Consider the following 27,337-nt stretch of genomic DNA (forward strand, 5'->3'; position numbering starts at 1 on the left):
GGTTCGGGCTTTGTGTACAGTCACTGTAAGAGACTCACCGAGGTAAGAGAAAGAGCAGGGCTACCACTTAGTTCCTCTCCCAACTCAGTGGATGTCCTTTTACTAATTACTCTGTCCTTATCACAAGACTATCAGACTTCCCCTCTGTACCCAAAGCTGCAGGAAGCCTAGCTTCACAGTAAGTGGTCCTCTCTGCCCCCTTGAAGGTTACGGAAGCAGGCAACCTCTGCAGTTCTCACAGAGGGAAAGTTTTCCAAAGCCCAAGTTTCCACCACAAAATTCCAGCATGCTTGCCAGTGGCCCATGCAAGAAGCAGAGCTGCTTTGCTTGGGAAAGACACCACAGAAAACCTTCGTCGGTGTCGTTATATCCCCAGTGAGCGGCTTGTGGGGCAAACACAAGAGACAGAAACTGTTTGTCTGGTAGTAAAATTGACTTTCTGTGGTTTACAGAAACCACAATGGTTTGTAACTTAATCAAACCACAGATTGCAATGACCTGGTTGTTTTACTAAAGGGCAAACTTGTCAGAGGAGGAGACAGGAGGTGCTAAATTTTTCACCAGGGCCTCACGGTTGCCTCTTCTGTGTCCTGCCATCTGGATGATTCAGATTCCATATGTTCATTCTTGGGTCATTCCACCCATAAATTTTAAATTTTATTATTATTATTAGTAGTAGTAGTAGTATCATCATCATCATTACTCTGTGTGTGTGCATGTGTGTGTATACCATATGTGTGGTCATTCATGCCAAGGCACACATGTGGAAGTCAGAGACAACTTTTTGTGGAATCAATTGCTTCCTCCCACTTTTTTTTTTTATTGAAAAAAAAATTTTCCCACTTCCTCCTCGCCTCCCATTTCCCTCCCCCTCCTCCCGCCCCTCTCCCCCTCCCCCCACTCCTCTTCTCCTCCCTCTCCAGTCCCAAGAGCAGTCAGGGTTCCCTGCCCTGTGGAAAGTCCAAGGTCCTCCCACCTCCATCCAGGTCTAGGAAGGTGACCATCCAAACTGTCTAGACTCCCACAAAGCCAGAACATGAAGTAGGATCAAAACCCCGTGCCATTCTCCTTGGCCTCTCGTCGGCTCTCATTGTCCGCCATGTTCGGAGAGTCCTGTTTCATCCCAAGCTTTTTCAGTCGCAGTCCAGCTGGCCTTGGTGAGCTCCCAATAGATCGGCCCCACTGTCTCAGTGGTTGGGTGCACCCCTCATGGTCCTGACTTCCTTGTTCATGTTCTCCCTCCTTCTGCTCCTCATTAGCACCTTGGGAGCTCAGTCCGGTGCTCCAGTGTGGGTCTCTGTCTCTATCTCCATCCATCGCTAGATGAAGGTTCTATGGTGATATGCAAGATATTCATCAGTATGGTTATAGGATAGTTTCATTTCAGGTTCCCTATCCTCAGGTGCCCCAAGGAACTTAACTGGGGACATTGTATCCTGAGTGAGGTAACTCAGACTCAAAAAGAAGATCATGGGATGTGCTCACTCATAATTGGTTTCTAGCCATGGATATGGGTCACTGAGGCTATAATTTGTGATCCTAAAGAAGCTAAACAAGAGGGTAAACCCAAGGAAAAACATATAGATATCCTCCCAGCTATGGGAAATAGACAAGATTGCCGGGCAAAAAATTGGAATCTTGGGGGTGGGGTGGGATGGTGGTGAGGGGAGATGGGGAGAGAAAAGTGTGAAGGAGAGGATGAGGGGAACTGGGGGAATCGGGGTGATTGGGGATAAAGGAAGGTTGGATAGGGGAGCAGGGAAACTCATATCTTAGTTAAGGGAGCCACCTAAGGGTTGGCAAGAGACTTGAACTTGGAATGGCTACCAGGTGCCCAGGGCTTCCTCCCACTTTTAAGAAAGTTCTGGGAACTGAACTCAGGCCACAAGGCCTGCAATTCAAAAACCTTTACTCACTAAGCCATCTTACCAAACAACTGTGTGGGAAAGCAGAGAAGTTCACATCAGGGAGGCCAGGAAGCATAGAAAATTAAATACAAAAATGGATATGAACAATGTACAGCCTTCGAAGATGAGCTGCCAGTGACCGACTTTCACTAGGTAGACACAATCCTGTTTCACAGGGATTTTCTGATGATCAGGTTCACCATGACCTCCTGTGATAGACAGAGTCATTCTCCAACATGGGTTGGGCTGTGCTCCATACAATTTTCATGTAGATCCATTTCCCAGGAAAAACTATACTGAAAAGAACACCACTTTAATCTCACAGAAGTGATCAAGTCTAAGGGATAAACAAAGAAAAATAGGACATAATATTAGTTTATTTTCCATTTCTCTGATATAAATAACCTGACAAAAAGAAACCGGGGTGAAAATGGTTTATTTGGATTACAGGTCTGAGGGCAGAGGTCATCATGGAGAAGACTTGGCAGCAGGCAGTGAAGGCACGGTGGCAGGAACAGGAAGACAGAGGATCACATGTTCCGCTCAGAGGAAGCAGAGAGAAAACAGCACCCTCAGTGTTCCCTCAAAACCCACTCCCATTGACCATTTCCTCCAGCAAAGTGCCACCTCCTAAAGAATCCGCAATTCTCCCATAAGTGCTGAGGAGTCACATGCATGAGCATGTGGGGACATTCACATACAACCCACAAGAGACACGACAGCCAAAGAAGGGACACGAAAGCTGGGCAGATTAAAACATGAACCAGTACACAGAGACCGTTACTGGGGATCAAATCAAAGCATTTTGCTCTGTCCTCAAGGGACAAATGATGCGAATCAAAGTCCACAGCCTTGATCAATCTTTGCCTTGGTACGCCAACCTGAAAATAAGACTCACTTGTTAAAGTTTTACAGGTTGACCTGATAGTCCCAGCCACTTGTCTCTGCGAATCCCATGCACTAAACCCCAAAATGGTGAGATATTCTCATCCACTGTCACTTTCGTCAGCCTAGTTGATGTCCCCTCACTTTCCAAAATAGGATGCTTGCCCCCACTCACTCAGTGGGATCCAGGATAATACTAGATCCAGTATTTCCCAAAGCCCGTATAGACTGCTTGCTGTATTCCTGACTACTGGTTAATAACCAGTCAGTCAAATGGCACCTTTTGATTCTGATTTCCTCAGAGAGGCTGTTCTACAAGCTTGGGGTCAACCTAAAGGACGTGGAGTTTATTTAATATTTTCTCCTTTCATTAGTGAGCTTAAATTACTTCCTTGTAAACCCTGCTCGTTACCTAAATGTACTAGCACTTTTGTTTCCTAATTAACTTTCTTATCAGAATCCCAAGCAAAAGTAACAAGAAATGGAATCATGATAAGGTACCTTGCCTCCTCAAAACAGATTTCCTTTTCCACTTTATCTCTTGGCACTGTTCTGGCTTGTTTAATTAAAATATCAGAAATTATTAGACTCAAATTATTTCCTGATCTGGTGCTCAAACCCCCCTGAAAAACTGTTTCTTCTGTCTCCATATTTAAGCCTTTATCTGCAGGAGGCAGATGAGTTTCCATATGTACGGAACTGAATTCACATAATTCAATATAATTTTGGGAGAAGCGTCTAATTTAGTGGTTAAGTAATTAAACAAACAAATCAGATTCGGCTATGCTGAGCCTTGAGTGTTTAAATGCCCCGGTCTTCTTTCTTGGGCTTGTAGCTTGTCAAGAAGAATAGCACTGATGTGGGAAAAAAAGTGAAGAACTTTTAGCATGGAGCTGTGACATTCAAAGCAGATATCTTAAATTTGTTTCCATGAGAGGAATGGGAAAAACAAAAGGGGGGGGGCTTCAAGTCCAAGCAACTAACATAAGTCATACTGAAGGCAAAGTAGTCATGTCTGTTAGAGACTTCACCATCGCTGAGGAAGAGCTAGCCTTACGCGGTGGCCCTGAGCAGCAGAGGACAGGGAGACATTCCGGGTGTCTCCAGGCTGGCATTTGCTTGCTTCTAGTGGAACTGTGTGGGAAGTTTGCCTTCTTTGAAGTCGTCTGCAACATGATCCCCTTTTGCACAGTTAAGCTTGGCTACTACAACCACCAGGCAGCCATTCTCAATCTGTGCTTTGTTGGTGCCTCAGTCCTCAGCCCTGTGTTTCTTTGGCGGTTGGCAGACAACTACGTGGGAAGGAGCAAACTGTTGCACATATCCTTGCTGCTACATTTTCTAGGTGAGTGTCCCCGGCTAACTGCGTTTCTTTTCTCACATAGTTCAATAAGTTTGTGTTAGAATTTTTAGTTTATTTTATTCCTGTCCTAGTCTTAGCATAAGCTATAATAAATGAAGTATATTGTTTCAGTTTATTTCATTCTATATATTAAGTCATTAGTAGATGTGTGTGTGTGTGTGTGTGTGTGTGTGTGTGCACAGTGTTTTCCAGGATTGTCAATACCTCAAGCATTCTGGTTACTACATTTTTGCTAATTACCTCTTTGCATGTCAATCTTCTGCACACCTTAGAATGCCCTTGCTTTCCTCTTTGTGCTCCAACTGAAATTTGTGACAGATTCTATATGAAACATGAAATGCATTTGCTTCACAACTGGATGAATTATGCTGAAAAGGTTGCTGAAGTTCATGGAGAATAACTAAGAGATGTTTGAGTTTTAGAATTAATCATATAGCAATTAGATTTCATATAAATATATTCAACTACAGTTAAAGATAAGTGAATTCAGACAGAACATTAGGATTGCTTACGTAAAGAAAAATAAACATACTCCAGAAGCTTGGGAATGCTTGCTGGGGCATAAAGAGCAAGCTGGTGGATAATCTATCGTGTGTGGGTGAGAGAGAACGGGGGGGGGGGGGCGGACAATGTTGAGAGTGGGTGTTTACTTTCCATCCTGTTTGAGGCAGAGTCTCCCTTGTTTCTGCTGTTGACACGGATGCCAGAGTAAATGGCCTGTAAGCTTTCAGCCAGTTCTCCTCCCTCTTCCTCCACACTCAACACAGCAGTGCAGGAATAAAAGATGTGTGCTACCACGGCCAGCATTTTACATGGGTTCAGGGCCTGTGAGGTTGCACGGTTAACACCCTTACCCACTGACCCCGTCTTCACGACCTTACTAGCATTGAATCAGACCGATATTGGGTATGGAAGACAGGACTCACACACGCTCGTCAAGCACTCCACCACTGAGCTACATCCCCACCCCTTTCTACCTTTTTATTTTGAGACAGGGCCTCTCTGGGCTGCCCGGATTGTCTTAGAAAACACTGTGTAGCGCTGTCAGGCCTTGAAACTAGTCCTTCTACCTTAGCCTCTCAGCAAGGTGGATGATAAGCCTATGGTGCTGAGCTTGCCTTCCCTTTCTTCTGTGAGTTGTGCCCCAAAGTTTCCCCTCAGAACTGCCAGGACACTGCAACCTGTTACTAAATAATAGAGATTCTAACCAACAATGACCGCTGTCAAAATTTATATCAACTTAGATTAAAAATGCAGCTTTCCCCTTGACAATGGCCTTTCTACTAAGCTGCCAGTAATCTGTCCAATTCCAGCCCACATACCAATTTACCAACTTGACTTCCTGAAAAAAAAAAGAATTCATGTTACTTCATATTGTTTCTATTATCTAAAAAATAAACTCCAAATTTAGCTTATCCGACCTCTATAATTTATATAAAATGTAATCCCCTGAAACAGTCTATGCTTGCCTCCAATGATGTTGAGATCCTTGCTACATACCTAGTTTTCCCTCTGCTATTCATTCTTGCTCTCTGTCTGAAAGAGTTAACTTTTTCAAGCATTCACTTCGTACCTGAGATTTTTGAAAACCCCTGCTGTTTTGTCAAGACCCGTGTTTATTGTTGTCCCTCAGAATTTAGCCACACTATTATCAAATATAAAGGACTGATGGGCTGGAGAGACTGGAGGCTCAGTAAATGCTTAATGTGAGCATGGAGACCTGAGGTCATCCCAGAACCAATGTCCAAATACATGGTGTGGTGGTCTCCAGTTTTAGCTCAATACTGGGAGATGGAGACAGGCTGCCTGCTAATGTGTTAGTGGCTTTTCCTAGGTTTCTTTCTCTGTCTCTGTCTCTCTCTGTCTCTGTCTCTCTGTCTCTCTGTCTCTCTCTCTCTCTCTCACACACACACACACACACACAACCCTATTTATCCCAGATAAAGAATCTGTGACAACTAAGGTAATAATTACATCAAAGTTCAATTTGGGGAACCGTGAGTTTGTATTTGGGGTTACTAATAGGATTATGGGGAAAGGTAATTTATATGAGCGGGGATGAGTCAAAAGCAGGCATACCACAAGCATAAAGTCCACTCTAACCTGTGTGATGACATGAAATCCATGTCTCTAGAGCTCTTTCCATGACTTTCAGAGAGCTCCAGGGTCAAGGAGTCTCTCCCCTGCATCTGTCTAATCCACCAGCACTTGTCTGCTGCCACTATGGCTCGGGGGCGGGGGGGTTAGTGAATCGTGCAAATGTCATCTTTCCCTAAACATGTGAATGAGGGGTCACCTCATCACCCTTCTCTCTCCTAGAAAGAATGTTTCAATTCAGAGAAAACCACTGCACACCGCTAGCGTACTTGGCAAGCCCCACGTCACTAAGATACCTTCATCTGCAAAAGCAAAGTGGGTGGCTTCTGAGGGATAATACCCCCAGTGTTCCCTGGCTTCCACATACATTTACACACATGTGCTGGAACATATACATGCACACAATCTACATGACTGCATGTACACTTCTGCCATGCACTTGTTCTCTGCATGTCTACTTTTTCTGATGTACCCACTCCTGAATTGCTTCCCACCACTTCACATAAGATATGACAGCATGTTTCCCAGCGCTTACAGATATAGGCAGATGACTTATGCAGGATACAATGGTATACATCAAAGAGAGAAATTCTTATCAAATATATCACAGATTTGTGTTTTTATCACATCAGTTTTACTGAAGATAAAAATGAAGTCTTGATCTAATGAAATCAGAGCGTTGTGACATTTTCTCAAATGATAGAAATAGAACATTTTTGTGGTTTACACTGAGGCATCGTATGGTCTAGAAGTAGATTGTCCTTAAATAAGTAGTTACTGCATGGACCAACCAAGCTGAACATGCTGTTGCATAGTCCTTGGTACTGCCAAATCTCATATCACACTTCTAGGGAAGACTAAGTAGTAGAGAAACATGTTGTTTCACACCTGGCTGACTTTGAAAGAAAACACTTTAAACTCAGTGCATTAAAGGGTCCACTCTCAAGGTAAATTATCCCATTGCTGAATGACAATCAAATGCATATATTCTCCACATGGTAAAAACATGTAGAAAAGACATTAAATGCTGTTCCCAATTCATATTTCTGTGAAATTAAAATTTCAATTTAAGCTCCAATTGAGGAACTAACTGCGCAGAGCCACTCTCTAAAAATTCGTACCAAAAATGGTAATGTCAACATAGTTGGATGGAACAAAAGTAATCAAATAGATGAAATAACATTGATAATGTTGGGGATGTAGCTCAGTGACAGAGCGAAAGCCTAATGTGTGTGAGGGTTTGGGGGTCCATCCCTAGTACCACAGGAAAAAAAGGAGAAAAAGGAGGAAGGGAGAGAGGAAGGGAGGGGGGGAGGAAGGGAGGAAGGGAGGGAGGGAGAAGAGGATAGGACAGGAAGGGAGCTCTATCAACTGACATTTCAACACTGGTTTCAAGAGTTAAACAATACAGCTTATGAAAATGAAGGAATGAACAAGTTAACAAACGATAGGGCTACACAGTAACTTCCATTTGATGAGTAAAATCATCCTGTAAGGGCCCACAAAGTAAAAGTGGGAAAGAGGCTCAAACTTCCCTTGTCACTCTGTCCCCTATCTCCTCCTGACTGGTCTACATGACTCCAGGACACACTCCTGCCTGCCCCTCCCGTTTCTCACCTCCCTGTGTATGCCAGGAAGGTTCCGTGAATCTGTGTAAGAAATCAGAGAAACAAGGACACGCATGGTCAAACGATGACCTTGAACTCTTGACCTTTTCACCTTTACCTCCTGAGAGCTAGGACCACAAGTATATTCTGCCAGGCATGCCAAATGTCTTAATGTTTCTCATGATATAGTTCTGACTCATCTTAAGGTTGTTGAAAATTAGCATCATTTGCTTATACATTCTTAGAGAAAAGATACTTTGATGTGGGAGGTCCTTCTGTCTGTGTGTTGCTTTTATTGGTTAATGAATAAAGAAGCTGCTTTGGGCCAATGGCTTAGCAGAGTATAGCCAGACTGGAAGAGATATATATAGAGAGAGAGTGGGCGGAGTCAGGAGAGTTGCCATGGAGCCACCAGAGGGGAAAGTTGTGAGCTGCCAGCTGGAACCTTACCAGTAGGCCACGTGCCTCGTGTTAAAATATAAAATAGTGGAAATGGGTTAATGTAAGAGCTAGCTAGCAATATGCTTAAACTATTGGCCAAATGGTATTGCAAATAATAAAATTTCTGTGTGTTTATAGCAGGACCAGGCGAGACAGAAAACTCTTACAACAATGGTTTAAACTAAAAGGGAAATACCCAGAACCCTGGATTAGTTTAAACACATAAGAAAGAGAATTTTCATTTTTATATAATTTCTTTATATATGTCAACTCTAAATGAATGAAAATCTTGTGTTTGTTATTTTATTTTCAATTATGTGCGTGGAAGAGTAGGGTATAAGCATATAAGCACAGCCCGCAAGGAGCAGAAGAGGCATCTGTCACTAAACAGCACAGAACTGAGCTCAATCCTCAGCAGGAGCAGCACAAGCTCTTAACCACTGAGCCGTCTCTCCAGACACAGAATTTCCACACTTAGAAAACCCAAGCCATCCCTGAAATTGCAATGATTGACCTAAGTATGCGAGTAAGATCCTCAGGCAACCTTGAGCCTCTCTTTCTGAAGAGGATGCGCTTTGGTGAGTCTGTGGGTTTGCACTATTGGTATTCTCTCTTCTCTCTGCCAACAGGCACTGCTTTGTTATCCACAATTGCTTTTCCTTTGGAAGATTTCTACGGAAGCTCTTACCCCGTGGTCAACCACGTGCCTGTGGAAGAACGGGCAGGAATGTTTCACACAGCCCTGCTGACCCTCTGCCTGGGCACAGGAGGGATAAGGGTCGTCATCTGTCCATCTGATGCTTACAGCCCTCAGGAATACGAATCCAAGAAGCCAAGGTCTTTTTTTAACTGGTAAGTGGCACTGATTAGGAGAAAAAAAACTGAATTATCCCACTCTTTCTTTGTTTGGGTTTTCTCTCTGTGTGGCTTTTCTCATTGGTTGGGGTGGGTAAGTAAAAATGTGGTGACCTCTGTGATGATGGTTCAGCTAATAATCCTCCTGGTCAAGGTTGGACACATGGCTCAGCAGTTTAGAACACTGGCTGCTCTTCTAGAGGACTGCAGTGTGGTTCCCAGCACCACAGTCAAGTGGAGTACAGGTGCCTGTAACTCCATTTCCAGGAAATCCAATGCCCTCTTCTGGCCTCTGCAGGCACACACATGTATATACAACATACATAGGCCTACAGGCACATACACAAACACATACATAAACAATAAAACCGATCTTAAAAATAATAACGATCAGCTATAGATCAGAACCAGCAACTTCTCAAGAAAAACTGATTAATTTATCCTCCAACTAAGCAGGCATACAGTGATTTGTCACAATGAATAGAATGAGCCCTTTGAGCCTAAAAGGCCAGGTGAAAGTACCACCTCTACTTACCAGAACTGCCCATGACCAAGTCATCTCTCTCTAGCGTGTTCATGTCTGAAGACAGCGTTAGCACTTTGTCAGACATAACTGCAGCAAACAGAGAACCTGGTGCACAGCTACAGATGATCACAAAGAAGGGAAGGGAGGCTGTCATCATTATGTCTACTTGCAGCAGATACTGGCAAGGTTGTTAAGTTCACAGTCCAGCGTAAAGAGGAGATGACAGCGAAAAAGAGCCGTTTAGAACACGTTGGATACCTGCCAGTATCCTTGAGGTGATGTTTCGTGACAACCAAACTATCTTTCTCTGTCGCTTTGCTGCTTGGCCTGAGGAATATGAGGGTATGTGCATGCAAGTATACATGTGTGTGTAGGTGTGCACATGCTCATGTGTTCCTATGGTGTCCAGAGGTTAGCCTCTGCTGTCATTCCTCAGGACCTATTAAGTTTTTTGAGAAAGAATCTCTCATTGGCCCTTTGGAGCTTTCCGGTAAGGCTAAGTTGGATGGTAAGTGGGATGGCCAGTGGGTACCAGAGACCCACTTGTTTCCACATGCTTAGAGCCGAGAATCCAAGTGTGCATCACCACACCTCGCTTTTCACATAGGTTCTTGGAACTAAACTCAAGTTCCCATAACTGCACAGTACACGTTTTATGTACTGAGCTATCACCCCAGGCTCCATATGCTCTTGTTTTGTTTTTGTTTTTTGTTTGTTTGTTTGTTTTTCGAGACAGGGTTTCTCTGTGTAACAGTCCTAGCTGTCCTGGAACTAGCTCTTGTAGACCAGGCTGGCCTCGAACTCACAGGAATTCACCTGCCTCTGCCTCCCAAGTGCTGGGATTAAAGGTGTGCACCACCACCGCCTGGTTCTAGATGCTTTAAAAGGAACGTACCAGTTTATATACTATAAAATAAAGATTCGGGAAAACAACTGAGATTTGACCATTGATGAAGCCCACTATTCATAGCTTAGTGTAGAATTTACCTGAGTGCTCTCATTAGTGGGTATTGCCCAGCTATGACTCACCATTAAAGTCTGCATGAGAGCCATTTCACAGCTTTCAGCTGCGGGATGGGTTAGCTAGTGTTCCAGGAAAGTTCTATTTAAACCCAAAATGTCATCCCAAATGCCCATGTATCGAGTGCTTCGTCCCTGATCTATGGTACTCTGGAGAGACTGTAGGACCTTTGCACAGTGGAGTCTCATATAAAACACAAGCTATGGAATTCTGGCCCTTTCCTCTTGTGCTGCTTGCTTCTGGGCCTCAACCAGGTGAGAAGCTTTGTATGATCATCTGGCTCCAGCCACAGCCACAAGGTACTGCGTTATCACAGACGCCCTGGCAACGTGTCAGCCCACAAAGGGCCCACTGAAATCTCAGGAGCTGGGACATCACACTTTCCTCCCTCTAAGTTGACTGTTGCATACATGTTTGTCACAGCAGGTGGAAGCTACCAGAGATGCATGGTTTTCACTCTGGGTTTGTCTGTCTGTTGGGTTTTTTGCTTTTGTTGTTTCTTTATTTTGTGTTTTTGGTTTGGTTTGGTTTGGCTTGTTCTTTTAGTGTGCACATGTGTGTGTGTGTGTGTGTATGTAAAATGGGTTCTCAGCATTGTCTAGAATAACTATCTTGCTACCTCTGTAATATCTGGGTAAATCAAGGCAGACAGCACCAGACAAAAATGTTAAGGAAAATTAATGTTGGGAACATTAAGTGACAACTGGAGAGAAGGTTCGGTAGTCAAAAGTACTTTGCTGCTCTTGCCAATGATCCAGGTTCCATTGTTGCTAGCACCCACGTGTGGAGAAAAGTCACCTCTAACTCCAGTTCCAAAGGGCATCCAACATGTTTTTTTGACTAGGAAGAAACCAGGCAGACACCTGGGCTGCATACATATGTGGAGGCAATGCACTCACACACATTTTAAATTAAAAAAAAAATACCTTCAACGAAGTGTTTAGAGTCAATGTTATCTATGAATATGCAGCTCTACAGGCAGATTCCTTCTCTTCCTCACACTTTTCTTCCCGCTATATTAATATTACAAAACACTCAAGCCTATTTTGGATTAAGTCCTAATGTAAGGGAAGGATGCAGCCTATCAAAGGGAAAAGGGGTGTTCACTTCCTCATAGCAAATTCTGCCTCTTTGACCTGCCCAAAGGAGAATGAAATCCTTCTTTTTCATTCTATTTGGAGGTTTTAATCCTTAATTAGCAACATCATTTTGATTAAATAGGACTCTGGAGGATTACGACAAGAAAGCCACCAGTTGTTCTAAAAGATAGCCCCAGAGACTGTATTACACTGGGGTTTGAGTCGTTCAGAGTTGCGCTTAATCAAAGTGCCATTTCTCGGTGTTGATTACAAAAGGGATATTATTTGAATGAACTCCTTCCTTTGGGAAACGGAGTGGACTCCCAGTGGGTTTGTGCTTCAGGGGTTTGGGTAGGAGGATGTGGAGTGTCACACAATGAAATTGAGGAACTGGGAGGAGCCAGGCCAGATTCCAGAAGAACACATTTAGCAACATTTTTTACTATTTTCTAATTTCATTAAAATCTCTGAGGAGAATAATCCTGTGGCGTTGTTGAAGCCTGAAGGTACAAGTGTCTGGGCGGGGGCTTGGGGAGGAGTAGACAAAGAACCACAGTATTACTTTTTTGGGTTTGCTTGCTTTCTTGGTTTAAATACTAAACTACAGAACAAATTTTGTCATTATCTACTTACTAAAGTTAGTAGAAATAAATGACAAGAATGAAATATCTGTTCTAAAACATTCTGAATGGATGGGTGGCAAGATTAACAGAGCCTCCCCAGGCAGCCAGGCAGCTAGCTGGCAGAATCTTATATTGGTCACTTGGGACGGCTATAACTTCCAGCAAGGTCGGTAGCTTGCAGAAATCAGGGTTACCCAGGCACAATGTAGGAATACCTCAGAGGGATGTATTACTGGTTATACACAGAGTATCCTAACTTAACACTAGCGCTAGAAATTTAAAGGCTGTTATTATTATTGAACAATGAGCAAGTCATAGCTTAAAATCTTTGTTATTGATAGGAGAGAGAAAACCTATTTAATAAGTAGCCATCTTTAAAATTGGCTGTCCGTTAACTCAATTGTTTTCTCAGCGTCCTAAAACCCCCTAATGGGCTAAGGTTACAGTTCAGTACTAGAACGGTTGCCTCGCGTTCATGAGGCCCCAGGTTCAATTACCAGTGCCACAAAAGAAAAATAAAATCCTAAAAGTTGCAAGCATGGAGAATGTAATTGATTTCAGCAGCTCCTTTCAAGGGACAACGCACCACTTAAATCTAACCGAAGTCTGCGTTTCGTCCTGCTTCCAGCACAGATGTCGGATGTTCATAGCGGCAAGACCTTTAATGAGATGTGTCGGTGCGTCTGTTCCACCCAAAGCTTCCCCACGATCCTGTTAAGCAGTGTAGGCTGGAACTTTGAGGAGCTGAAAACAGCGATTCTGAGTAAGGTTGCCAAATGTAAGGGAGAAAGTCACTGCTAGCCAACGGTGCCATCTGGAGCAGTGTCTCCGTAACTGTGTGCCTCACGGGAAGCATAAAGTGGAAGTTCTCTGAAAAGGAACTCTCTGCCAGCAGCCTGGTGTACGGACCCAAATCGGAACCGGCTCTTTCAGGAATTTCCAGGTTCTTAGGTGTGCAGCTATGAGGCACCACACTGGAGATAATGCAAGTAAGCACACCTGAGCAGATTCTTTCCTGGAAGCCAGAGAACGGTGGAAAATGAAACCTGTTCATGGCCGTGATTTTAAAGTCTACCACCGTCAGCTTCAAACCGCTCTTCACATTTTTTTCTACCTCCCTTAGCTGATAATTCATATTCTATCTCTGTTTAACAATGTGCTGAATTAGGCAGAATCGAAGTCCCAAGTAAAATATTGTCTGGGTTCTTGAAAGGGGCAAAGGATGAATTTATTCCATCTCGCGCATTTCAGATGTGGGTATCGAAACTGACTCTACACTGTCTATCCAATACAAAAATGCTCTCTGTTGAGTATTGTGGTGTTTTGAGAGAAAACAGCCCTCGAAGAGAGTAGCAGTATTAGGAGGTGTGCCTTTGTTGGAGTAGATGTGTCCTTTTTATAGGAAGTGTGTCATCACTGTGGGGGTGGACTTTGAGGTTCCCTATGCTCAAGCTACTCCCAGTGAGACATAACACTTCGTGTTGATTGAAAGAGAAGATGTGGGACTCTCAGTTCCTGTTCCAGCACCACATCTACCTGCTTGCTGCCTTGATCCATGCCATGACAGTAATGGACTAAACCTCTGAACTGTAAGTAAGTCATTATAATTAAACATTTTCCATTGTAAGGCTTGCTGTGGTCATGGTGTCTCTTCACAGCAATGGAAACCCTAAGACAGATATAAACTCAAATGTAGAATCTTTATGTTAAAGAAGCACTGGAGTTAAAAAGTGATTGTTACACCATTTTTTTTCAGAAACTGAACCCAAAGAACAATGAGTTTCAACTCTAGAAGAATACTAAAGCAGTCAAAGCATCCTTCAAAAGTTTACTGGTCCTGAACCTCGGGACCCTTGGTTACTTCAGTTTGACACAGGACACAAGGGAAGAGAAATTGTTTTCTTCATTTTCAAGCTGACAGAATAGAGTTGAAAACCACTGTTCTCAAATAGTGTTACTTGACTTTACATTCTACAAAAGCAAGTAGAATAACTGTGAGGGTGGTGTCCAGGAGTCCAAGGCACTCCATAGCTACATGACAAGTTTGAGGCCAGCCAGAGCAAATAGAGATTTGTCTCAAAGAAATTAATTATTGAATAAGCAAAAATCAGGTTTTATCTGTATCGTTTAGGGGAACTATAAACATTTTATGGCAGAGAAAATGATGAATTAAATATACATACGTATGAAGAGAGAAGAAGGGTCAGGAGTTGAAGGACTGATCAGGCTATTTATAAAGTGTGAGGTGGCTCTACCTGAGACCTTGCTGTAATCTCCTACTACCCCTTAAAAACAATAATTCTCAAATCTGACCCCATGCATTAGAAATTCCTGAAAGAAGATCTCAGTATTGGGAAAAGAAAGGAGAAAAGGATGGTGGAAAAATAGAAAGAAGCACTAGAGATCTTGGGGAAAAGGGGGAAGCCACTGTTGGTCAGTTAAAACTACAAGTTCTCCCACTGAAATGAGGAATAAGACAAGGCTGTCCACTCTCTTCATATCTATATAATATAGTACTTGTGGTCCTAGCTAGAGTAATAAGACAACAAAAGGAGATCAAGGGGATACGAATCAGAAAAGAAGAAATTAAACCCTCACTATTTGCTGATGATATATAGTTTACATAAGTGACCCCAAAAATTCTACCAAGTGACTTCTACAACTCACAAACACATTTAGTAATGTAGCAGGATACAAGTTTAACTCAAAAAATAATCAGTAGCCCTCCTTTACACAGATCACAGATGATAAATGTACTGAGAAAGAAATCAGAGAAACATCGCCCTTCACAATAACCACAAATAACATAAAATATCTTGGATTAACTGTACCCATGTGGAAGACCTGTATGACAAGAACTTTAAATCTTTGAAGAAAAAAATTGAAGAAGACACCAGAAAATGGAAAGATCTCCCATGCTCTTGGGTAGGTAGAATTACCATAGTAAAAATGGCAATCTTACCAAAATCAATCTACAAATTCAATGCAATGACAATCAAAATTCCAGCAAAATTCTTCACATACTTTGAAAGAATAATACTTAACTTAATACGGAAATGTAAAATCTCAGGATAGCCAAAACAATCCTCTACAATAGAGGAACTTCTGGATGCATCACAATTCCTAACTTCAAACTCTACTACAGAGTTACAGTACTGAAAACAGCCTGGTAATGGCATTAAAACAGACAGGAGAACCAATGGAACCAAATCAAAGACCTGGATATCAATCCACATACCTACACCTGATTATTGACAAAAAAGCAAAAAATATAAAATGGAAAAAAAGAAAGCATTTTCAATAAATGGTGCTGGCATAACTGGATATCAACATGTAGAAGAATGAAAATAGATCCATGTCTATTGTCATGCACAAAACCCAAGTCCAAATGGATCAAAGACCTCAACCGAAAACGACCCACACTGAACCTCATAGAAGAGAAAATGGGAAATACACTTGAATGCATTGGCACAGGAGACCACTTCTTAAATATAACCCGTGTAGCATAGACTCTGAGAGAAACAATTAATAAATGGGACCTCCTGAAACTGAAAAGCTTCTGTAAAGAAAAGAACACAGTCAACAAGACAAAACGGCAGCCTATAGAATGAGAAAAGATCTTTACCAACTCCACATCAGACAGAGGGCTGATCTCCAAAATATACAAAGAACTAGTGAAATAGGTCATCAAAAGAACAAATAATCCAGTAAAAAAAAAATGGGGTACAGATTTAAACAGAGAACTCTCAACAGAGGAATCTAAAATGGCTGAAAGACATTTAAGGAAATGCTCAACATCCTTAGCCATCAGAGAAATGCAAATCAAAACAACTCTGAGATTCCATCTTACACCTGTAAGAATGGCCAAGATCAAAAACACTGATGGCAACTTATGCTGGAGAGGATGTGGAGTACAGGGAACACTCCTGCATTGCCAGTGGGAGTGCAAACTGGTACAGCCCCTTTAGAAATCAGTATGGCGATTTCTCAGAAAATTAGGAAGCAAACCTCAAGACCCAGCAATAGTACTTTTGGGTATATACCCAAAGGATGTTCAAACCACAAGGACATGTGCTCAACTATTTTCATAGTAACATTATTTCTCACCGCCAGAACCTGGAAAGAACCTAAATGCCCACCATCCGACTGAAGAATGGATAAAGAAATGTGGTATATTTACACAATGGTGTACTACACAGCAGAAAAATAATAATAACAACTTGAAATTTGCAGGCAAATGGATGGATCTAAAAAACATTATATCGAGTGAGGCAACCCAGAGCCAGAAAGACAAATATAATGTTTACTTGTAGTAGGAGCTGCGGGGCACTTCCAGCCACTGGCTAGCTTTATACCTGAAATAACAACACACAAATTGTATTCATATATAAACACTGCTTGGCCCATTTATATTAATGTGTGTAGCACCACGAGGTGGTGACTTACTAGGGAGATTCTAGTCTACGTCCATCTTGGGTCGGAGCTTCATCGCATCTGCCTCAGAGAGCAGAGCTATGGTATCTGAGCTCGCTTCCTCTTCCTCCCAGAATTCTGTTCTGTTTACTCCACCCACCTATGTTCTAACCTATTAGGCCAAACAGTTTCTTTATTAATTAGCCAATGACCTTCCTCCATCATTTCCCCTTTTTCTGTTTAAACAAAAAGGAAAGGCTTTCACTATAACATAGCAAAATTACATACAACAAAACAGTTATCAAGTAAGAATTACAGTTACAATATTTATATCTATTTTATCTTTTATCATAACAAAGGAAAACAAACTATAACTATCTATCTACTCTTCAACTCCATCAAAGACTCCAGAAGGATATATTATTACCTAATTAAAAAAGAAGTAAGCAACTTACAAAACTCTAGAAATGACAGAGACATCTCACTGCCTGGACAGTCACCCAACATTCCTCTGTATGATTGGGGCATCCATCTTCGGCCTACAGGCCCATAGTATCCAGACACAGTTCCATGAAGCAGGAAATTTCAAAGGCAGTTCAGTCACTATCTGCTGTGTCCTGCAGAATGTCTCACAGACTCTTTCATGAATCAGGAAACCCGAAAGACCATCTCACCTTTAGGCAAGTTCAGCAGTCCTCTCTCTGTGGGTCCTCTGTGTCCAGTTTATGCATCAGTTCAGGCAAGAGCAGTTTCTTGCCCAAATGGCTAACCAAACCATAAGGAGCCTCTTCTATTCCCATCTTCCTCTTGAAGTAGATTGGTGCTTCCAGGAGCAGACATGTCTCATTGTCATGAAAAGCCCTAAGTTATTAAAACATTTAAAATGCCATATTCTATAATCTTTGAAAGATATGAAGAATGCCTATCTAAAATATATCTATGTACATCTAGAAAATCTAACTAACATGACAACAAACTTGACTATTATTAATGATTATCCATTAACAACCTATATATATTACATTTTTACATGAACTACACAATCACAACACCTTAGTCAAGGTCAGAAATACATATACATAAAAGTATAACAAAATTGACCTTAAATTTATATTAACAAAGCAAAATTTATATCAATGTAAATTATTCATATCTATATCATTTCCCCCTTTAAATGTAAAAGAACATTTATAAACAGTATTTGGGAATATGGGTGCAGTTATTTCTCTCCAAACTGCTTCCTGCTGAATGGGGGCGCTGTTATTCAGGTCTTTCGTGGTATAACCTGTGTGTTAGATTCATCTCAGTCAGCAGTGGAGTAAAGTAATTTTTTGAAGGTGTTCACAGCAACCCTTCAGGAGGGCGTGGTCTATCATACAATATTGGGATAGAAGCAATCCACAGGGTCTCATCCTCTGTAAAAACAAAAGAAGAATCTCTTTTCCAAAGTATCATATCCTTAGATCCAAATTCTGAAGTCAAGGTATTTTCAAAATATCTATGTTGGAGCCGGGCGGTGGTGGCGCACGCCTTTAATCCCAGCACTTGGGAGGCAGAGGCAGGTGGATCTCTGTGAATTCGAGGCCAGCCTGGTCTACAAGAGCTAGTTCCAGGACAGGCTCCAAAACCACAGAGAAACCCTGTCTCGAAAAAACAAAATAAAACAAAAAAAAAATATCTATGTTGGATTAGTTCAGCAGCATTTATAAACAAATATCTTTTAGCAGCTGTTGCTCCTTCCTCAGTATTCAAACAATTCAAAGAGAGCATAATAGCATACAGTATCAAAATTCTCTGTGTATTTTCCATCTTTGTGCAACTTTATTTTAACCTCTATTTCGTTTATTTTTACTTTTAGAGACAGGTTCTTTGTATATCTTTTTCCTAGGACAACTCTGTAGACCAGGCTGTCCTTGAACTCTAAGAGATCCATCTGTCTCTGCCTCCCAGGCATTGGGATTAAAGGCGTGTGCTACCACACCTTGAAGTCACAGAGGTCAATCTCCCTCTGCCTCCCAAAAGTTGGGATTAAAGGTTTATCCCACCACACCCAACTACTCTCTTTCTTCCTTTTTTTTTTTGTTTTTTACTTTAAGAACTTTAACTTTTAGCCTTCATATATTTTTAACACACTGTAAATCATTTAAAGGTTTTCGTTGTTGTTGTTTTTGAATCTTCTTTACTGTATCTCTCTTTCTTTTTCTGACCACATGAGCCTTTAAATTACTGAGCAATATGGGTAGCATTAAAGCTGTGGCTTTGCCGACTAGATCCAGCCCATTACTTAGCTTTCCAGCCTCATGGCAGAGGTACCGCCAGAGCCATTTTTATTGCCACAACTCTATGACAGTTCAGGTTCCCTGCCAGCAAGCAAGCTGCAGAATTCTTCTCATAGACCACACTCAGTTGGACCGGACCGTCTGCCTGAAAGAGTCAGAGTTTGCCCTGGCAGGACGGCCCAGAAAGCTGGCATTTTAAAACAGCACAACTTTTTTTCTGCTACAGCTGAAAACAAACAAGCATTCAGTCAGCTTTTGTCAACACCATTTAAGTGTTTTGTGGCAGGACCTCTTAAATGCTGCAGGGTTCTGCAGCTAAAGCTGAGTCAGGAAGCCTCTCTTAGATGAGAGCGCTTGCTTGCCTCTAGCAATCAGAGCAGACCTAGAAACTTGCTGCTACCAAGAAAACATGCTTTACTCTATTCTTTCCCAAGCTTTCTCAAGGTTTCTGTGGATTCAGTTCCCCACGTCTGGGCGCCATTCTGTATAGGAGCTGTGGGGCGCTTCCTGCCTCCCAGCTTCTGGCCAACGGCTAGCTTTATACCCAAAATAATAACACACAAACTGTATTCATATAAACACTCTTGGCCCATTTCTATTAATGTGTGTAGCACCACGAGGTGGTGACTTACCAGGGAGATTCTAGCCTACGTCCATCTTGGGTCGGAGCTTCATCGCATCTGCCTCAGAGAGCAGAGCTATGGCGTCTGAGCTCGCTTCCTCTTCCTCCCAGCATTCTTTCTATTTACTCCACACACCTATGTTCTAATCTATCAGGCCAAGCAGTTTCTTTATTAATTAACCAATGACCTTGCTCCATCATCTACTCACTCATAAGAGGCTTTTATACATAAAGAAAGAAAAAACAGCCTACAGTTCATAATCCCAGAGAACCTAGACAACAATGAGGACCCTAAGAGAAACATACTTGGATCTAATCTACATGGGAAGTAGAAAAACACAAGATCTCCTGAGGAAATTGGGAGTATGGGGACCATGGGATAGGGCAGAAGGGGAAGAGAGAGGAAGGGAAGGAAGCAGAGAAAAATATTTAACTCAATAAAAAACAATTTAAAAAATAAATATAACTACAAGTTCTACTTGACCCCTGATGTAGGTTTATCAACATTAACAATCATTTGTCAGCATCTTGGCTGGGAAAAACAATTCCAGGGAACAAGAAAGAACTGTAGCATTTCTGTTTGCTCCTTGCCTCCCCAAATGCATCCTTGCCAGAGCATTCCTTCAATTGTTTCAATAGACTCATGGTTGTGTTAAAAGAATGATAGCACCCACCATGAAATCAGTGTTCATATATTTCAGTCGCCCTTCTAAGTGCCTTTGTTCCATTCAATAGACAGAAATCTGCTAAAAATCTTTACATCTTTCAGGACAGAATAAAATAATTTCTCTTGGATCCCTAAGTTGTTCACTCACTTTAGGAAGACTGAAAACCTCCAGAAAATTTACCTCTCCTCCTGCTCATCTTCTTAAGTTAGTCAAGAAACCCTCTAGTCAAAAAAAAAAAAAAAAAAAAAAACCTTAAAATAAACATGGACATCTAAGAAAAACAAAGAAATGGTGTAACTCTCATATTATTCCTAAATAAATTAAGCAAATGTTTAAAACAATGCTGAAATGATGGCTGAGATTTGTTATAAGAAATCCCAGGGATCATTCGATTTTTCAAATCGCCTTCACTGTTCAGTTATCTGCAGTTTCGTGCCCATACTTAAACGTAGGCTAAATTGTGTTCCTCCTGCTGCTTTCAGTTTCCCTTAATCACTGGTATTTGTTTTGCTTTAGTGCTTTGCTCCCTGACTTTCTGTGTGAGAGGTGTTTTATACATTCAATTTACTGGTGAACTCTGAGAGGAAAGGAGTCTTAATGGTAAGCTCTAAGACTGGGTTTTTCTTTTATTTATTTATTTTTGCAGATAATACATACATAATTCCACCCTTAATTATCTGTGGCTTGTCCTGTCCGTAGAAAAGCAAAGACGAATGTAGAGTATGTCCGTGCTAAGTAATTCTTTCAGAAAATTATACAATCAAATAGGCAGGATGGCATTTATTAAACTACATTTAGTGCTTTATGTGAAATTCCCTCCTGTACGTAGATAATTCAGCTCTACAATTCTTTGGGTTTCTAACTAGCTTTCCCAAGATTTAAATCTTGGAGTATTTTTTTTTAATTTTCCTTGACCCTCTTTGGAGCAGTTCGGTGTGGGACACTGAAGAGTCACAGAATGTTTTCTGGCATTTTCTCAATAGTGCTTGCTTATCGTTGAGAGAGGGAAGGAATTCTGAAGAGCAAAAATAAAGCAACAATGCTCTGGATCCCCCCTCTCAGTTGCTACAGCTGCCGTTCAAGAGGACAGCTTGGCACACAGCATGAAAGGTTAAGCCCAGGCTGAGGCTCAAAACTCTACCTGGTTGTCCTAGAAAATTCCTACTGGGTACCCCACCTCCATTATGACAGATAAATTTTGTTCATAGGTTCTATTAACTCAATTTGTTTCTCATGGTCTTATTTGGCTTTCTGTTCACACCCCCAGCCCCATGTCAATTATTAGGAGTCTTTACTAGCTTATGTCTTTCTTATAATATGTCGCATCCCTAATTAGTTTGTCATGTATTGTCCACTCATTGTAGCTCTACCTCTGTGCTAGGTCCACAAAGACAGAAGTAGAGATGCAGAATAAGGTGACATCAGTGAGAAGTTTGACAAAGGTGAAGTCACTGTTTCCTTTTAAAGTTCAGGCACAAGAACAACAGATGATTTGAGAAGGTTCAAGAAAGGCAGGAGAATGACAGACGACTTCAGAGGGCTCATGAAAGACATGAGAACAGAACTCAAGAAGAGAGTTAACATGTACCTTATGAGCAAGACCTGGCGAGCCAAGGGAGACAAGAAGTCACAGAGACAACAATGAGTGTGCATGTTTCAGACACAGTGTCACGCCGTGACGTACCCCTTTCTACACATACCCCTCACACCTGCCACTTCCCCGTGTCCTAAGGTACCCCTGGCCAGCTTTCTCTTGCCTTCAATTCAGATCATCATAATGGTTATGACTCCATATGATGCTTTGTCTACCATCACAGAACTACTGTGATCATTTAGTTCCTTTGCACTTAAAGTCAGATTTGATCAACCCCATGTTCTCTTTTCTTCCCAAGACACCCCAGCTATCTGAGAATAGAACCCCATCCCTTTAGTGTGACCAACCAAGCTACACATGATTCATACCAGACATATCTGCTTGATCCCAAACACTGTACTTTTTCTCAACTTTGTTTCACAGCTCTTTGTGCAAAGCTCTTGTTTCCTAAGTCAGGGCTGGAGGAAAAAGTAACAGAGACATTTACTTAACACTTGCCGTTAACATCTATTTTTCACTCAACTCTTTAAAATAATCTTTGTCTCGGAAGTATGATCTCTATTTTAGAAATAGCACTGAGTTCCAGACTGCAGGAGGTCAGGTAGGGTGTGAGTCATTGTAAGAGGTTAGCCCCAATGCGTGTCTTCTGCCCACCGTTTCAAAGAGGAAGGACAATATTTATAGTTATTGATAGATGAAACATGTTGATCAAATGTCAAAGCCCGGATGAACAAGGAAATAATGGTGTCGTAAAACTGATAACTGCAGAGGCCAGGAAAGAGGCACAGAAAGATCACAGAGCCCAAGTTCCTGCTTGTAGGCTGCACAGTGACAAATGGCTCTGACTCTCGGGCCTGCAGCACAGCTAGATCAAGCCAGATGGGTCACTTCGATTCTCCAAGTCTCAGATTTCTGACGAAAAAATGGAAGAAAAGTTTTGTGAGCTTGTGTTTGGCAGAAAACTCTTACAAACCACATTGAAAGCTTGATCTGCAAAAGAAAATAACCTGGTAAGGGGATACCTTGTTAGACAATTAATAGACAAGTCCCAGGCAAAAGGGGAAGATTTGTAGAACTACATAATTGATAAGTAGATTTTTTTAACCAAAAAAATGAAAAAGGAAAACTGAGGGATTTAAATGGAAAAATAAATTCAAATTTATTTCATATAATCCTAGAGAAAAAAAGAATTGCCAATTACTTAGTAGATGACACTCAGATAGCTTAAACTTTAGTAACATTGTGGGCCCCTGAGCCCAGTAGAATGTAAAAGTATAGAAAGAAAAAGAATATGATGGCGGAGGGTCATATGTCTACTGGTTAATAAAGAAACTGCCTTGGCCCTTTTGATAGGACAGCAGCTTAGATAGGTGGAGTAGACAGAACAGAATGCTGGGAGAAAGAAGCCAAGTCAGCGAGTCGCCATGATTCTCCCACTCTAGACAGACGCAGGTTAAGATCTTTCCTGGTAAGCCAGCTCATGGTGCTACACAGAATATTAGAAATGGGTTAGATCAATATGTAAGAGCTAGACAATAAGAGGTTAAAACTAATGGGCCAAGCAGTGTTTAAAAGAATACAGTTTCTGTGTAATTATTTCAGGTAAAGCTAGCCGGGTGGTGGGAAGCGGCCCGCTGCTCCACACAACAAGAATAGAGATCAGCCAGAGCTGAACTGCCCTACCCCTGGGGACAGGGCTGGAGCAGGCAGCTAGCTCCAGTCAGCTGGTGATGGAGGAGGGTTCTATCTGTTGCTTTCATTGGTTAATTAATAAAGAAACTGCTTGGCCTCTAATAGGATAGAATTAAGATAGGTCAACCCTTAGGTGGGTGGAATAAACAGAACAGAATGCTGGGAGAAAGAAGCCTAGTCAGTGAGTCGCCATGATTCTCCTGCCAGACACAGACGCAGGTTAAGATCCTCCCTGTAAGCCAGCTAGTGGTGCTACACAGAATATTAGAAATGGGTTAGTTCAATATGTAAGAGCTAGCCAATAAGAGGCTGGAACTAATGGGCCAGACAATGTTTAAAAGAATACAGTTTCCGTGTAATTATTTCGGGTAAAGTTAGCCGGGTGGTGGGACGCAGCCCAGCCCACCGCTCTTATTACTACAGAATGGCTTACTTCTCATTTACTTAGGTAATATTGTATCTTTCTGGAGTATTTGATGGAATTGAAGAATAGTTAATTATAGTTATAGTTTTCCTTAGTTATGATAAAGATAAAATAGATGGAAATATTGTAATTTTTACTTGATAACTGTTTTGTTATATGTAATTTTGCTATGTTAAAGTTAAAGCCTTCCTTTTTTTTGTTTAAACAGAAAAAGGGGAAATGATGGAGGAAGGTCATTGGTTAATTAAAAAAGAAACTGCTTGGCCCTCATAGGTTAGAACATAGGTGGGTGGAGTAAACAGAACAGAATGCTGAGAGGAAGAGGAAGTGAGCTTAGATGCAGGGCAGCTCCTCTCAGAGCCAGACGCCATGCTCCCCTCTCCTGGGCAGACGCGATGAAGCAAGCCGCCAGGTCAGACATGCTGAATCTTTCCTGGTAAGACTGGTGCTACACAGATTATTAGAGATGGGTTGATCGGGATATGAGAATTAGCCAGTAAGGACTAGAGCTAATGGGCCAAGCAGTGTTTATAAGAATACAGTTTGTGTGTTGTTATTTTGGGGCATAAGCTAGCCAGGTGACCAGGAGCTGGGGCAGCAGGAACACAGCCCGCAGCTCCCCACTACAAGCTGGGGCTGATTCCGAGAACCCTTAGGGTTTTAAGTGTGGGACAAAAACACAAGAAGCTGTGTCCCACAGCCATTGCCAGGGTTGGCCATCTGAAGCCAGTAAGACTAGGCCAAGGGCCTGGCCGTCTGTTGGGAAACCCCTACTGTCAATGTCCAACCCCCACCAAGGCAGCTTCTCCCAGGCCACACTGAGGAGGTCCTTGAAGTCACCTCAGTCCATCTCGCTACAGGTTGGTTCAAGAGCCAGGTATAGCTGTTCAACAACAAGCGTGCCAGTGCTTGTTGGCTCAGATTTTTCAGTGCCCATGCCACAGTAGGAGTGGCAGTACAATCTAGCGCTGATTTCTTTCACATGTGTAATGGACTTTTTGTTTGATTTTATTGCTAGCTCGTTCTGGCCTTAAACTAGCAGCCAACTACCAACCGCTGCCTCCAATTGTTGGGACAACAAGTCATGCACCACCACACCTGGCTTTGTGGAGTCTTGGAGAAAGTTACATGCCCCAAAATTCTTGCTACTCAGGAGGTAGAGCACAAATGTTAGCCTGGGAGAACCTACCCCACAAAGTACAGTGGCACAAGTATGCAGGGAGCTTTGGTAAACCCACACAGCCACATCACTTCACATTCCCCACAGAACACTGGAAGCCTGGCTTTTGAATGTGAGAGCTAAGCATTTTTAGCCCTTCCCTTCCATCAGTTCCCATTGGCAATTGGATCAGGAGGGGGAGAGGCCTCTTGGCTTGAGTTAGAGCAAGCAGTACAACAGTGACTAACATGGCACTTCATGATGCTAGAGCCTAAACATATCTCTCTCTCCCCAGTTTACTCTTCTCACCCCATCTAGAGACTAGAGGTCCTCCTGCCCTTTTTGCCCCAGGACTCTTGATAGTTTAGTATCTGGTCAAGGGAAGAATTTCCCCTTGCCTGTGTGAGGGTCAATGCTCGAGAGGTCAGGTGGGTGGGTGGGTAGAGAAAGCCCTGGGGAAGATGATCTCTCCACTGTAGACAGTAGAGAAGGATCGCGGTCAGACTTGATGGGGCAGGGAAGATGGTCTCTCCACTGTAGACAGTAGAGTAGGATCACAGTCAGACTTGACTTGAGGCACCTAGTAACTCATGCAAATCACCAAGGAATATTTTCAAATGCAAAATAAAGGTGGGAAATAAAATAGACCCACGAATAACCAAGTCAAAGTGTTGCTGCACATAATGTAGAGAAACCAAGAAGAGGGAAAGTTAACTTATTAAATGTGCAATTGAGAAGTTAATTGTATTTAAAATATTACTACTTTAAAAAAGAACTCATTTACAGACATATAAAGGTTTTAAATTCATTATTATGGAAATATGTAACCTTTTAATATGTGTGTGTGTTATGTGTGTGCAGGTGCACACACTCATGCACACATGTGTGGAAGTGAGGGGTCAATGTTGACTGTCTTCCTCTATCATCCTCCACATTACATTTGAGACAAGACCTCTACCCCTTATTGAATGTAGTATTTACCAGTTGGCTAGATCAGCCAGCCAATCAACCCCCTTGGATCCTCCAGTTTAGGACTTCCAGTACTGGGGATACAGGGATTGATGAGCCTGGATTTTTATGGGTGCTGCAACCTGAACTCAGGTCCTCTTGTTTGAAGGGCAAGCATTCCACCCACTGAACCACCTTCCAAGCACCACTTTCTTCCTAAATGGGAGACATATTTGTGTGAAAGCTATGTTAAAGAAGATATAGAAATTCAAAGCTCATTACAAGAAGCTGGATATCATTAGTCCTTAGGGAAATGCAAAAGACATCAACTGGCACCAATCTACCATCTTCAGGGCTGACCATGATGTGAATGGTTTAGAGCGTTCATGAACATGTGATAACAATGTGAAATGTCACAAAATGAAAAGGTCTCAAAAGCCATTTGTAAATTTCTTATGATATTAGATATACAGGTATCATAAAGCCCGGCCATTCCACTCCTAGACATTTCCCTATAGCAAGTGAATGCCAGTATCCCTGCAAACACTTGAACAGCAATGTTTGTATTAGCTGTTAGCTATTATCTATTAGCAGAAAAATATGAATGGACAAATAGTGAAAGTTTATATAATGGACCCTACTTGATAATAAGAGGGAATGTCCTGATGGACAAGGGAATAGTGGATGCAGATGAATGGGGAGGGGACAATTGTAGATGGGGAGTGAATGGGGCTGAATGGGGGGGGTAGATGGAGGAACAGATGGGGAAGTGGATTAGAGGAGTGAGTGGAAGTGAATAGGAGGGGGCATGGCAACAGTGGTTGGATGGGAAGTTGGTAGCATGTAGGTGAGGATGTACAGTAAGTTGTGGGTGTAGATAAGATGGGTGAGAAGTGATAAGGGGGTAGGTGGGGTCAGCTAGCAGTTGAAAGGGGTAGGTGGAGATGTGTGAGCATAGATGTGGTAATACATAGGGCTGGATGGAGGTGGATGAGGGTATATAAGGGAGCAGATGGGAGGTAGATGAGGAATAGTTGCTTCTGGATAGTGAATGAATGGGGTGAGTGGAAGTTGGATGGATGGTGGATATCAATGAATGGTGATAGGTATGAATGGAGGCATATGGGGAATGGA

At 42.1% G+C, this 27,337-nt stretch overlaps 1 protein-coding gene across 1 annotated transcript in view; it reads left to right on the top strand.

Moving 5' to 3' along the window:
* The first annotated feature begins 3,803 nt into the window (after positions 1 to 3,803).
* The window catches only part of Slc15a5 (solute carrier family 15 member 5), a 106,612-nt gene continuing 83,078 nt past the window's right edge, over positions 3,804 to 27,337 (top strand). Inside the window, exons 1-2 of the mRNA XM_057792753.1 lie at positions 3,804 to 4,137; positions 8,930 to 9,152. Coding sequence (XP_057648736.1) covers positions 3,804 to 4,137; positions 8,930 to 9,152 — 557 coding nt within the window. The remainder of the gene's footprint in view (positions 4,138 to 8,929; positions 9,153 to 27,337) is intronic.

The sequence above is a fragment of the Chionomys nivalis genome, chromosome 1 (genome assembly GCF_950005125.1).
Source record: "Chionomys nivalis chromosome 1, mChiNiv1.1, whole genome shotgun sequence".
In the NCBI taxonomy this organism is placed as follows: domain Eukaryota; kingdom Metazoa; phylum Chordata; class Mammalia; order Rodentia; family Cricetidae; genus Chionomys; species Chionomys nivalis.